Source organism: Mustela nivalis (assembly GCF_964662115.1).
Source record: "Mustela nivalis genome assembly, chromosome: 6".
Classification (NCBI taxonomy): Eukaryota; Metazoa; Chordata; class Mammalia; order Carnivora; family Mustelidae; genus Mustela; species Mustela nivalis.
In genome coordinates this window covers 151423706-151437205 of record NC_139025.1, presented here as the reverse complement: position 1 = coordinate 151437205, position 13500 = coordinate 151423706, and the positions used below count along the sequence as shown (strand labels likewise).

At 45.9% G+C, this 13500-nt stretch overlaps 1 protein-coding gene across 2 annotated transcripts; it reads left to right on the top strand.

The window, feature by feature from the left end:
• Window positions 1–4648: 4648 nt before the first annotated feature.
• Window positions 4649–13098, top strand: ZNF774 (zinc finger protein 774). Of its 2 annotated transcripts, XM_082736180.1 has the most exons (4): window positions 5459–5586; window positions 7344–7466; window positions 10035–10141; window positions 10761–13098. In XM_082736180.1, the coding sequence occupies exons 2-4, from the start codon at window positions 7360–7362 to the stop codon at window positions 12011–12013; spliced, it is 1467 nt and encodes a 488-aa protein (XP_082592306.1). In that variant the 5' UTR covers window positions 5459–5586; window positions 7344–7359; the 3' UTR covers window positions 12014–13098. The 2 variants fall into 2 exon arrangements, with proteins under 2 accessions (XP_082592305.1, XP_082592306.1); XM_082736179.1 differs by lacking the exon at window positions 7344–7466 and having other exon boundaries at window positions 4649–5586.
• The last annotated feature ends 402 nt before the right edge of the window (window positions 13099–13500 follow it).

Here is a 13500-nt window from a genome sequence, read left to right as displayed (position 1 = left end):
GTTTAAAATGACCAAAATTTTTAAAATTTTTTTTATTTTTTTATAACCATATATTATTAGCCCCCAGGGTACAGGTCTGTGAATCTCCAGGTTTACATACTTCACAGCACTCACCATAGCACATACCCTCCCCAATGTCCATAACCCCATAACCCCACCACCCTTTCCCTACCCCCCTTCCCCAGCCCCCCTCAATTTGTTTTGTGACTAAAATGACCAAAATTTTAAAGGGCCTTTAAAAGTTAAAAAAAAAAAAAAGACCCAGCCCCCCCACCCCTACCCAGGGTGATTCATGTGTCTATTAATGTTTGAGAAGCACTGTTCTAAAGTTCATCTCCTTGACTACAAGACCTCCATGTCCTTCTCACCCTCACTCACCCTTTTCTTAGAGGCAATTCCAGATGTGACACTCCCTCCCTTGTAAAGCTTGGCACTACCACGTCCTCCAGGCAATTTCCACCCCACGGGTTAGGAGGGGGCCTCTCTCCAGTTCTGGATTGCAAGGCATCCCTGAGCCCAAGAGCAGAGCCAGTGCCCAAAAGTCCCAGCCAACGTCTGTTGGGCACAGCTCTCTGCATTTCTTCATCTGCTTTCGTAAGTAGCTGGAAAAACACTCCAGACACCACACTGTTCCCCAGCTTGCCTTCACCTTTTCTTTGAAGGCACCTCTGTCCCCCAAATCTCCTCTCTCCTTTAAACAAAAAAGTAAGACACCAGATGCCAGTACACATAAGAACATCAAATGGAGTAGGGGAAGAAAGAATTCTCCATTCTCCCTGGAAATATCTGAACTGTAGTTTCCGGTCAGCCAAAATTTTTTAGTACACACACACACACACACACATGAAAGATATGTAGCAAAATATTAAGTGTTTTTTAAGTGGGTTGTAGGATTTCTCTATTTCTTTGTATTTCTACTTTTTCAAAAATGAATGCCCATTACTTACATAATCATAAAAATAAATAAAAGCTTTTTGTTAGAGGGAATAAGAAACTCCCCACGATGATGGAATATGTGATTTCAACATGCATTTTTAAATAGAGACTGTCTGTCTTGCAAAAATCAGCCTGTGAGGGTCACAAAACTTCCTCAGACGATTCACTGTACACAGAAACGTCATTTATGAGCAATGTTGGCTTACCAGAGACAGGAAACAACTTGGTTCCCAGATCTTAGAAGGAGGTTGTAGGGAAGCCTTCTGGAAATCTCGGGCACTCCTCCAAATGAGAACATATCTTTACAGAAGATAAACTGTATCTTCTCTAAGGAGGGAGTTCTTAAGGGAACTACCTCATTATCATATCGGTTGGTGATAATCCCTGCCTGATGCTTTTTATCACATTAGGCATTAGATGCTTTGTTTCAAATCTCTACCAAGAAGGAGTTGAATTGGTTAATTATCCTGGAAGTGGTTCAGCTTCAAAGGGTTTCAAATAATTTTGCTGTTTGTTATTATGAGCAAGGATGAAAGCTGCTCATTTCTAATTTTATTCTCTTTTACATGAATTTTCTGAACCCTTCACAAAGAGTACATTTAAATGGGTAATTCTAAAACATGGCATTAAAAGATTAATGGGTTTGTTGAGAAAGATGTAAAATACAGACAAGCAAAAGCTATTCCCGTATTTATGTATGTATACGTGTGTGTATATTCACATGCATGGATTTTTTTTTTTTTTTCAACAGAAATAGTGCAACAGTGGGGAATTTTTCAATTTCAAGTGCCTGAACTTTACCACTCAGACTAGCTTAGGCAAGACAGGAATATTTATTGACTCATAAAACAAACTTAAGAAAAAGTCAGGGCTATTTCTGGCCTCAGTGACCAAAGGCTTAAAGTCTCTGGGTACTGCTTTCCTGCCTCAGACTTTCTGTGAGCCCCTCACTCTCAGGCTGCAGTTCGTGGGTCAGGAAACCGTCTGCCCATCCCCACAGCCTGGCCTCTTCCCATCATCCCCTACAGGCAGGAAAAGGTCTTATTTTCTTTGGTTCCAGATTCAGAAGTGCGGGGGCACGTCCCTGACAGGCTCAGCTTGAGTTCCCTGCACACCCTGTGGGGGATTGTCATGGCAAGGAGGCACAAAGCTGCGCCCTGTTCAGTCTGGGTCCGGTACCCACTTCCAAACCACACCCTGTGACAGAGGGAGGGTCGGAGAAGAAGACACCTGCTCTCATCGGAACCGTGGGTGGTGCTATTTTCTCCAGAAAGTCAGGTGCTGTTTTTTTGGAGAAGGTTGGAGGGCGGGTGTATAAATGACCAATATTCACCACATACAAATGGGTATTTCATCTGCTTTGCCACATGGTTTCTTACTTGTTTTTACATTTTTCATTTTTTCCACGTTCTGTGTTATTTCAGCGGTCATAGCATTTCATGGCAGAATGATATTCTACCAAGAAACCCAAACATGATGGCTAGAAGTGACCAAGACAAGAGGCACCCACTAAAGTTGGCAGAGCAGGGAGACAGAGGATGCCCGGGTCCCTGGTGGTGGCCCAGAGCTGCTGTCCCAGCCCTATTTTTACACTTCCTGAGACACAAGAAAAACAGCTCCTCCTCTGGCAATGCCACAGGGGTCAGGTTTCTCTTACGTGTAGCCCAGTGTGGTTCCTTATGGAGGTCTTTCCAGACAGCCTTCTGCCATTAAAAGCAGGCCAGGGAATTGATCCTCAATGGGGAAGAGAAGCGGGAAAGTGATGCTAAGAACCGCCAGAGAGGTCGAAAGGGAAACTGACATAAAAGAAATCACTGCCTGCTTCTTTCTTTGAACTGTTAAAGGAAACTGGCACGGAGAGCATCCCCAAGTAAACATGTGGTAGTTCTAGATGAATTGAGCAGGAAAAGGGTCAGAGGTAACACCCCAAGACTAATGCTGTGGAACATGGAGGGTTCCAGAAGTCTCCAAGTGCTTCCAGTAAAAGTAAGCAGAGTAGCTGAAGTTGAGAGCCAGGAGATCTCCCAAAGGATCACCATATGGCTGAAGACCTGTGGCCAAGGTTTCTGGGCAGCAGCCCAAGTAGGTACCAGAGAGAACAGGCCTCCAGGTGTGAACAGGTCGGTGGAGATGAAATGAGTCCAGAGGTTGACATGGAAGATTTGGTGAGGTGAGGTGAGCACAAGTAGGTAACAGAAGCCAGTGGAGGTCTGCTGAGAACTGGGGCCTGTTTCCCCAGTGCCCGATAATATCTTGGAAAAGGTTGTAAATGGAGGAGAGACCCTTGGGGGAGAGAGACAGCGCTCAAAGGGAGTTTAAATTCTAAATTGACTAAGGTTGGGGCACCTGGGTGGCTCAGTGGGTTTAAGCCTCTGCCTTCGGCTCAGGTCATGATCTTAGGGTCCTGGGATTGAGCCCCGCACCGGGCTCTCTGCTCAGCAGGGAACCTGCTCCCCACCCCACCCCACTCCCTGATCTCTCTCTGCCTACTTATGATCTCTGTCAAATAAGCAAAATCTTTAAAAAATTTTTTGACTTAAGTTTACCCAAATTTGACTATTTTAAACCCAAAATGTTTTTTTTAAAGATTTAATTTGTTTATTTGACAGAAACACACAGTGAGAGAGGGAACACAAGCAAGGGGAGTAGGAGAGGGAGAAGCAGGCTTCCCACTGAGCAGGGAGCCCTATGCGGGACTTGATCCCAGAACCCTGGGATCATAACCAGAGCGGAAGGCAGATGCTAACCAACTGAGCCACTCAGGCACCCAAAAATTAAAAAAAAATTTTTTTAATTAAAAAAAAAAGCCAGTTGCAGCTCCTACTAAAAATCTTTCTTTTCATCCTCTGCACCTGTATTGCCTTCTCTCTGGCACACCTGTAAGCACCCAACTCCTAATAGGTCATGGGCCTTATCTAAGTGGCCACCAGCAGTACCTGGCCTCTTGTCCTCTACTGGCTGTTTTTATTACGAGACCAAGCTTCTCCTCTCCTTTTTCTTCCCACACATCTGCTAGTGGTAAGCCCGGAGAGAGCAAGGCTGGGGCAGAAGGAACGGAGACCACAGAGAGAGGCAACGGACAGCCGCAGCCAGGTTCAGTGACTCTCATTCCTCTCCCCTTCCACATTCCTTCCTGATTGATTGAAGAGCCATGGAATCTTCCTGATGGCAGAACGCCAGAAAGAGCCCTGAGGGGCCCGAGATGCCATTGATTCTCCAGATCCTGGACTATGTTCGAGTTGCATGAGGTCTGGTACTCCCTAGGTTTGCAGGGTGTTCCTCGCTGCTTCTGGGCTCCCATGAGATTTGTTTTCCCTATTTCTGTCTAACTAAAGTACATCCACTAAGCAAAACCAGACATTTGTTTGTAGTGGACAGAATTCTCCCAAATACTACTGTGGTCATCTTGCAGATGACTGCCGCTAGACAGCAAAAACAAATGAAACGCCCCAGCTATTTGGGGCGAGGGGCAATATTATTTGGTATTTTAGTATCTTCTATGGTTTCTCTCCCCTGTTGACCTGTGAGCTTCATGGAAGCAATGGTCCTACATAATTCCTGGGGATAACCACAGTGCCCAGAACAGTCTGGAATGTAGAACGTTCCCAGCAACTGTTTGTTGGAAGATGTTGGAAGATGCACCATATATGTTTGTTGACGGAATGGTTGAATTAGCACTGAAGGAGTCTTTACATTAGTCATGAGCTGGTAATTTAAAATGTTCTCGTTTTTTAATTGCTTTGAATCAACAAACAGGATAGATAGGTGCGTTGTCTTCATTGTAAAGAAAGGCTTCTATTGTTTTTTTTTTTTTAGGTAGGGCCCCCCGCCCCCCAACGTGAACACTAGTTCTCCCATAAGACCCAGTGGCCTCCACAGTTCGGAACCCAATACACATTTCCTAGACGATCGTCATGACACCCTCGCCAGCCTCTTCTGGCTTTTAACAGGCGTGTTAACCAGTGGAACTGTGAGGCTAACGGAAGGGAGCAGAACGTCTGTTTTCTGCTAACGGCTTCTGCGTGGGGTTTCTTAATGCATAGTCTGAGTTGCCCTGGAGCCGGCTGCGGGCAGACACCATGCAGGCTCTGGCGTTTGGCGACGGGGGACCTGGAAGAGGAGGATCCACAAGCCCGCGGCGGTGAGCTGCCCGCGCTTGGCAGAGGGCGAGGTGCCAGAGCGCGGGAGACGCCGCCGTGGGTACATGGCTGTTCCGCGGCAGTCGGGCGAGGCCAGGAGGCTCCGGTGTGCAGATCCCTCTCTCACCTCTAGAGGAGCAGCTCCCGCGGTAGGGAGAATTGGGCTTAGTACTTGCCACCGCTCGGACCCGGGTATCCCGGGACTCCGGGTCCTTTGCGGTCTGGTTCGAGACTACATTTCCCAGCAGGCCGCGCGGTGATTGAAAGCTCTGTCAGCCTATGGACGGACGAAGCTTCTGGTCGCGGAAAATGAGGAGCCAATGGTAAGGGAACAGGGGCGGTGTTTTCCGGCTGCGGGCTGTCGAGCCCGGAGTCCCACCTGTGTCCCCACAGCCCTGTCACGAATCCCGGTCGGGTTCAGGGAGGGACCGCCTCGGCGTTGTGGGCCGGGTGTGGCTCGGCGGTGGAGGACTCTCAATTCCTGCTCCATCCCCGGCCGGGCCCCGGGGCGGTGAGTGATGCGGGGAAGGAGACCGCGGCGGTAGCCTGGGAGCTGTTGAGGGGCGTGGAGGGGACTCGCCCTCCGCCGCGATGTGCTCCCTGCCAGGTCCCCGCGCTCGCCTTTCGGAGCCCGCGGCGTTTGCTGAAGAGTGGGGAGAGGCGGCTGCGGCTTTCTGTGCCGTCGTCCGGAGAGCCCATCCTCTCGACCAATGTTCTTTCTCCTCCGAGGTGGTCTCCGGGCTTCAGCTCAGTGGCGTGACCCTGTGACCGCGGCGCCCTGATTAGGGCCTCGAGCACTGCCCGGGGAGGGCGGGAGGGACGGGTGTCGGCCCACCCGTGCCGTCATGTCCCTATTAATAACCCAGCGAACAAACTGGTGCTGCTGACAATGGCCCTTAGTCACAGCACCTCTGCGCCCTGGGGCCTGCGGGGTCACCTGTCGGGGTGGGGGTGGGGGCAGGAGACGGGGCGAGAAATAAGGTTTCTGGGACGGTGGCTGCGAACTCCCTCCCCGTCAGTCCCGCTGACTCCTGCAAGTGGGCATAGCAGTTGTGTTTCCGAATGGACGTAGAAGTAAAATTTATGCTCAAAACTTACTTCCTAATGACACTCTTTTAATCCAGAGAGATGAAATGTATCCCTGCGATGTTTAGGTCCTTAAAAATTCAGTACTTTATAATGACCAATACCAATGTGTGGAAATGTGTACATATTTCCGTGAAAAGTGTGAGTGTCTTCTCCTCGCACCCTGGTGCTTTGATGGGCGAGACAAAAAACCCAGGAAGAGTTAAGCTTCCTCACTCCAGTCTGGTCCATCCTCCACTGAAATGCAGAGTTTTTTGTAGCAGGTTCATCTGGCTGACTTGTGTTTGTTTCTATTGGAAACTCTTTAAGCCACTCCCTCCCCCCAAAAAACCCCACAAAAGACCCCAAAACAAAACTAAAAAAAAGCCCATTATATGTCTTTGTGACTCCTAATGCCTTACAACATATTGCTGAATAAATTACTGATCCATCCAGTAATCTGACCAACACCCTCCAAATAATTTTTTCTTGATACTGCTGTCAGTTTTATCAATGTGTTGATGATTGTTTTCAGGCCCCATGGGTGTGTGTGTGTGTGTGTGTGTGTGTGTATGTATGTGTGTGTGCTTATCTTCGTTAAATTTTACTTTATTTTATAGCTTACCCAGGTCTTTTTAAATCTCATTTCTGATTCCATTAAACCTTGAAATAGAATGGTACCCCGGTTTGTTGGCTTTGGGGTTCTGCGTAGTCTGTTCCTTGAAGTTGACACCAAATCTACAAGCCAGGAAAAGTCAGCTGCTCCATAACTAATACAAGTAGAATGAAGTCCACAATCTCCTAGGTTGCTGAGGAAAATGTCACTGGAGAGCTTTTCACAAATCAAGTCATCCCCACATATTCTCTTTGTTGATCTGGTCCATCATGGACAAGTTAATCCTCAAAAAGCTCATGTTTCCAAAGACTGTGGATTCTGTAGATGTGTTTGGGAGCTCCAGGCCTCACTTCGTGATGTGCGTGTTGGCCAAGGGAAGGATGATGTAGAAACAGAACAAGAAAAGCTACTCCTCCGTGGTTGACAGAATTACCTCATTGCTATTCTAGGCGGGGGGCGGGGGGTGAGGGGTGGGGAAAGTGGTCTCTTTGGGTACACTGGTGGCCACTGGGGCTGTCTTTTGGTTTTGAGACAATGATTAGAATGTCCAGAGAGCTTTTGATGCATACTGAGGTCTCTTGCTTTAGGAACTTATGACTCTCAATGATGTGGCTGAGGACTTCAGGGAAGAATGGGTTACCTGGACACCGCTTAGAGAATCCTCTTCAGGGGTACCACCCAGCACAGTTAGAAGAATGGGCTCTCAAAGGGTAAGGCTGCTATTCTCCTTTAGATTTCAGACTTAGATATTGTGAGACTGTCCAGGTCCGAGTGGTCTCTAGGGAGCCTGGTCTCTTAGAACACCAGCTCTCTGAGTCTTTGTTGCCTCCCTTGTAGAAAAAGAATAACTCCCCCCCCCCTTTTTTTTTTTTGAATGACTTCCATCTTTATGGCACTTTATGGCTTGCAGATATCATTGATATTTATTGTCTTGTTAATATCTCACCACAACTCTTTGATGTGGTTATTATTATCCCCCTCTTTCAGGTCAGGACCCTGAGACTCAAAGTTAAGTGGCAGAGGTGAGAGTCCAACCCAGGTCTTTGTGGCTAAGGGGGAGCTGTGTTTTCTCCTGTCGCTTCAAAAACAGACAAAACAAACCTTCAGTGTTTTTTCTAAAATACAACAGCTACCCCTTCTCCTTGCTTTACTTCTTGAGTAGTATATGCCCCTTGAAGAAAAAGAGAGACAAAATGGAAACCGAAGTCCCACTCCATGCCATGACTGAAGAGTTACTATCCTTCCAGCATGGTTCTAAGGATGTATGTAATTAACAAAAGCAAAAGAAAAAAATTGGGCTCATACTTGTATGTTCAGTTGTGTATCTTACTTTTTTACATAGTGTATTGTGAATATATATTGACAACAATAGTTTTCTATACATTGCTTAAAATAACTACTTAGTAATTTATTTTTTTTAATGATTTTGTTTATTTATCAGAGGGGGGGGGAGAGAGCGAGCACAGGCAGACAGAATGGCAGACAGAGGCAGAGGGAGAAGCAGGCTCCCTGCTGAGCAAGGAGCCCGATGTGGGACTCGATCCCAGGACGCTGGGATCATGACCTGAGCCGAAGGCAGCTGCTTAACCTACTGAGCCACCGAGGCGTCCCATTACTTAGTAATTTATTGAATGGAATATGATAACTTGTTGAACTGTATACTTGACCATTTTTAAACCACTTTTTAGCTTGTACAATGGCAGTTTCGTGTGGCTTAGTCACATATGATTATTCCTTTGTTATGAGACAGGTCATTTCCAGATCTTCACCAGTATTGTGATGACCACCTCTTAGCTGTCTTTCTTTTTTAGGTCTTATTAATTAAAATATACTTAGTTAGTAATTAACTAATACATCTTTTGCACAACTTTTTTTTTAAGTTTCATTATTATGACTATTATTATTATTTTGTTGTTGTTGTTCTTGTTATCTCTACCCCCAAGATGGGGCTCAAACTCACAACTGACATTAAGAATCACATGCTCTTTCAACTGGGCCAGCCAGGCGTCCCACAACTTTTTATTTTAACTTTTTTTATTTCCTTAGAATTCCCAGAATTTGGGGCGCTTGGGTGGCTCAGTGGGTTAAAGCCTCTGCCTTCGGGTCAGGTCATGATCCCAGGGTCCTAGTTTCAAGCCCTGAATCAGGTTCACTGCTTGGCAGGGAGCCTGCTTCCTCCTCTCTCTCTGCCTGCCCCTCTGCCTACTTGAGATCTCTGTCTGTCAAATAAATAAGTAAAATCTTAAAAAAAAAAAAAAAAGAATTCCCAGAATTAGAATTGCTGGATCAAAGAATAGATACATTTCTGAGGTATTTCATATTTTTGCCAAATGCCTTCCAAAAAGTGAATTATTTATTCCTGCAAGTGTTATATGAAAGTGTCCATTTCTTTACATTTTACCTATCCTGGTAGGTATTATAATTTAAGAGTCTGGGTTAAATAATTGTGACAGTGAACATTTATTGAGGACTTACACTTAATCTCCTATGAGATAGGTCTTATCATTATCCCTAGTCTTTAGAGGAAGACCCTGAGACACAGAGAGTTTAAGTCACTTTCCTGAAGTCACACAGCTTGTAAGAGGAAGGGTTAAGATTGAAACTTCGGTAGTTTGCACTCTTTATCTCCATATTTTATGGTCTGTTTTTATTTGAATTTCTTTGATTAATGGTAAGGTTAAAGATTTTTCACATCTTTATAAAGATTTTCACATTTTTATACATTTATATGTATGTGTGTGTGCCTCTGTGTGTGTGTGTGTGTGTGTGTGTGTGTGTGTGAATTGCCTATTTGTATTCTTTGCTCATTTTTTTTTCTTACAAGTGTTTGTCTTTTTCTCATGCATGACTGTATCTACTGCTGTCCTTCTGGGAAAAGTTTAAAGCCCAACATTATAGTTAACTTCCCTGATTCTTTCTAAGGGTGAGGTCATGGCAGCATTGTTGCTGATAAAATTATCTCTCTACATGGCTTTAGCCTTGTGCCTTCAGAGATGAATTATTGTGCTCACTCTGGACTTCCATCACCCAAGTCACCTTGTTTTGTTGTTGTTGTTCTTGTTTTAATGGGAGGAAAGGGGCTATTTTCTCAGCATCTTGGGGAAATCACCCTGTTTTATCACTCCATCATGGCAATCCTTCCAATGAGACCAACACACATTGGCTTAGCGTCTCCCTGGGCTTTCTCCTCCACTTAGGGAAGGAGAAGGGCTTGCCTTTTTGGTCAAGCATTGTGTGGTTGGCTCAGATTAATATCCTACATCCACCTTCCTTTATAGACTTGCCGGTACAGGTGTAATCTCCCAGCTGGAGCAGAAGGAAGAGCCGTGGGTGCTACCACTCCAAAATTTCGAGGCAAGGAAGATCGTAAGGGAAAGTCACACGGGTGAGATGTGGATATTACCCCATGGGAGGAAATCTAGCATTTCAGCTTTGGTTTCTTGTTTTTGTTTTTGTTGTTGTTTTTTAAGATTTTGTTTTTATTTATTTGAAAGAAAGAGAGAGCATGGGAGATGGGGAGGGGCAGGGGGAGAGGGGGAAGCAGGCTCCCTGCTGAGCAGAGAGCCCGATGCAGGGCTCAATCCAGCAACCCTGTGATCATGACCTGAGCTAAAGGCAGATGCTTAACTGACTGAGCCACTCAGGGTGTCCCCCAGGATTCATCTTACAAAGGGTTTAGGAATTTATGTTTTCTGTAAGCTTAATGAACTTCAATAAGCTTTTCACAAGTGAGAGGTGCCTGGCTGGCTCAGTCAGTGGAGTGTGCAATTCTTGATCTCTGGGTTGTGAGTTTGAGCCACACATTGGATGTAGCGATTACTTAAAAATAAAATGTTTATAAAAAATTAAAAAGAAAACTTTTCCCAAAGTGAAAACTTTACACAAAGTCAAATTAAGTGTAGTCTGTTGCCAAAGCGCTAATCTCAGTCTTTCTTACTGCCTTCTGATGCTTTGTCCCGATAACTGGTTAACTTTGTTCCCCGTTACTTTCGTTCATTTTTCAGACTTTGAGAATCAGGTGACAAAACTCAATCAGGACATTTCAGAAATAGCAGAACGATGTGGAGCATCTTCAGAAAGGGCCAGTAAAGATATTTCTCATCCTCCTAGATGGGGAGGAAACTGGGAGAGGGACCTTGAATTCGAAGGGCAACATGGAACCCTACCAGGAGAGGGCCAACCGGAGCCCCTTCCACAGGAGGATTTAAACAAGCTGCTGGATGGATATGTGGGAAAGAAGCCTGTGTGTGCAGAATGTGGAAAAAGCTTCAACCAGAGCTCCTATCTCATAAGACACCTGAGAACCCATACTGGTGAGAGGCCTTATAAATGCATCGAGTGTGGGAAAGGCTTCAAACAGAGTTCAGACCTTGTCACCCATCGCAGAACGCACACAGGAGAGAAACCCTACCAGTGCAGTGGGTGTGAGAAAAAATTCAGCGACAGCTCTACGCTCATCAAACACCAGAGAACCCACACAGGTGAGAGACCCTATGAATGCCCAGAGTGTGGAAAGACCTTTGGGCGGAAGCCACACCTCATAATGCACCAAAGAACCCACACAGGAGAGAAGCCCTACACGTGTCTCGAATGCCATAAAAGCTTTAGTCGAAGCTCAAACTTCATTACCCATCAGAGGACCCACACGGGAGTGAAGCCTTATAGGTGTGGTGATTGTGGGGAAAGTTTTAGCCAGAGCTCAGACTTGGTTAAGCACCAACGAACCCACACAGGGGAACGGCCCTTTAAGTGCCCAGAGTGTGGGAAGGGCTTTAGAGATAGTTCTCACTTTGTAGCGCACATGAGTACTCACTCAGGAGAAAGGCCTTTCAGCTGTCCTGACTGCCACAAAAGTTTCAGTCAGAGCTCACACCTGGTCACGCACCAGAGGACACACACAGGGGAGAGGCCGTTCAAGTGTGACAGCTGTGAGAAGGGATTCGCCGACAGCTCTGCCCTCATAAAGCACCAACGGATCCACACGGGGGAAAGACCCTACAAATGTGGTGAGTGTGGGAAGAGCTTCAACCAGAGCTCCCATTTCATTACCCATCAACGGATCCACTTAGGAGACAGACCCTATCACTGTCCCGAGTGTGGCAAAACCTTCAATCAGCGTTCCCATTTTCTCACACACCAGAGAACACATACAGGAGAAAAACCTTTCCACTGCAATAGATGTGACAAGAGCTTCCGTCAGAAAGCGCATCTCTTATGCCATCAAAATACCCATTTGATCTCGGAAAATGGTCTGTAGTGGTTCTTCTGCCCTTTTTCAGATTTTCATTTCTGCTGCCTCCCGGTGCTTCATGTAGAGAAAGCCTGAACATGGACATCAGTGGCTCAAGCTGGGCCTTTTCCTACACTTTAATGGTGAGGATAAACCCATAGGCTGCAAATAATGTTCTGAATACAAAAGGCATTCCTTCAGTGTTTTTAACTGACCTTATGGAAACGTGAGTTTGGCGGTTGATGCTTGATTACGGAAAGAGGAGTGAGATACGTGGGGCCACATTATCACTATTAGTGATTAATATTTGAGCTCTTATAAGCCCTTAATACTAAATAACACCGGGTCCTTAAAAAGTCCTTTATTAGCCTTATGATTCACTAAGGAATTCATTAACACAGCCCTACAAGGCCAGAACTCGCGAGCAATTAGATTGCAGCTAGAGGATTTGGGCCGTGAACACAAAGATGTAATAAAGCAGAAAACACTCTCCCTATCCAGTGCCATGCAGACGTTAGTCACCAGATGTCTCATCGCCGTGACAAGGCAGAATTCTCCTAGAGGATGTTTGTGGTCTTGTGACTTCAAGGCTGAAAGAATTTCAGAAGCTCTTTGCACAGCAGGGTATGAGGTACTCCCACTGGTGCCTTGCTGCCATTGGAGGCATAGAAAATACCCCACATTCAACAAGCCAGAGGAGGCTGGAGAGGACTATAAAACTGTGGAAGCAAAACCGCTGAGACGCTAAATATTACCAGGGTCGTTCCGGCATTTAGCTGAAGGAAACAGCTCCTGTTTCTAATCACCTGGTTCGTGGGCCCTGTGGTTTTAAGTTAACGCAAGCCTGATTTTTTTTAGATTAATCATTTTATGCACTAGCACATTCCTATATTTAGCAGAAATAAATTGAGGGAAGGCAGTGTGTTGGAAAGAACACTGACTGCATTGAGAAGGTGAGGTGTTTGAGCGCTGGCCCTGACACTTAATTTGGCCGGATTTTACCCCTCGGCCTCTACCTTACCTACCTCACAAGGTTGTTGTGAGGATCTAACGCGCGCACGCACACACACAAGCACTTTGTTGTTAAATTATAAAGTCATGATGTCTGTAAAGTGCAGTTTTCTAGTATTGTTGGAAATGTCTTTCCTCCAAGGAACTCTGGTTAATATTTCTCCAGGTGCCCCCTTTTCTCTCATAATAACAGATTTCTTTCTTTACCTGTTGAAAGCCTAAGGCCCCAAATCGCCGAATGACGCATTGTGGGTCACACAGGGGACAGAAGAGCCAACATTTGGCAGCAGGTCCCCTCTACAACAGCACAGAACGGAGCAGTTCTGTGTCTCAGAAGTGAGACACTCCGTGTAGGACTGGATGCCCCAGATTATATGCATCAACCCATTTTGAATTTGGAAATGATGGAGGGATGTGGCCCAAGTTCCAGGGAGCTTTACGGGATCCTGTGCTGGGGAGTGAGAAGGGGAAGCTCAGAGGCCGGTGCTTAAGGAGGGAGCTGG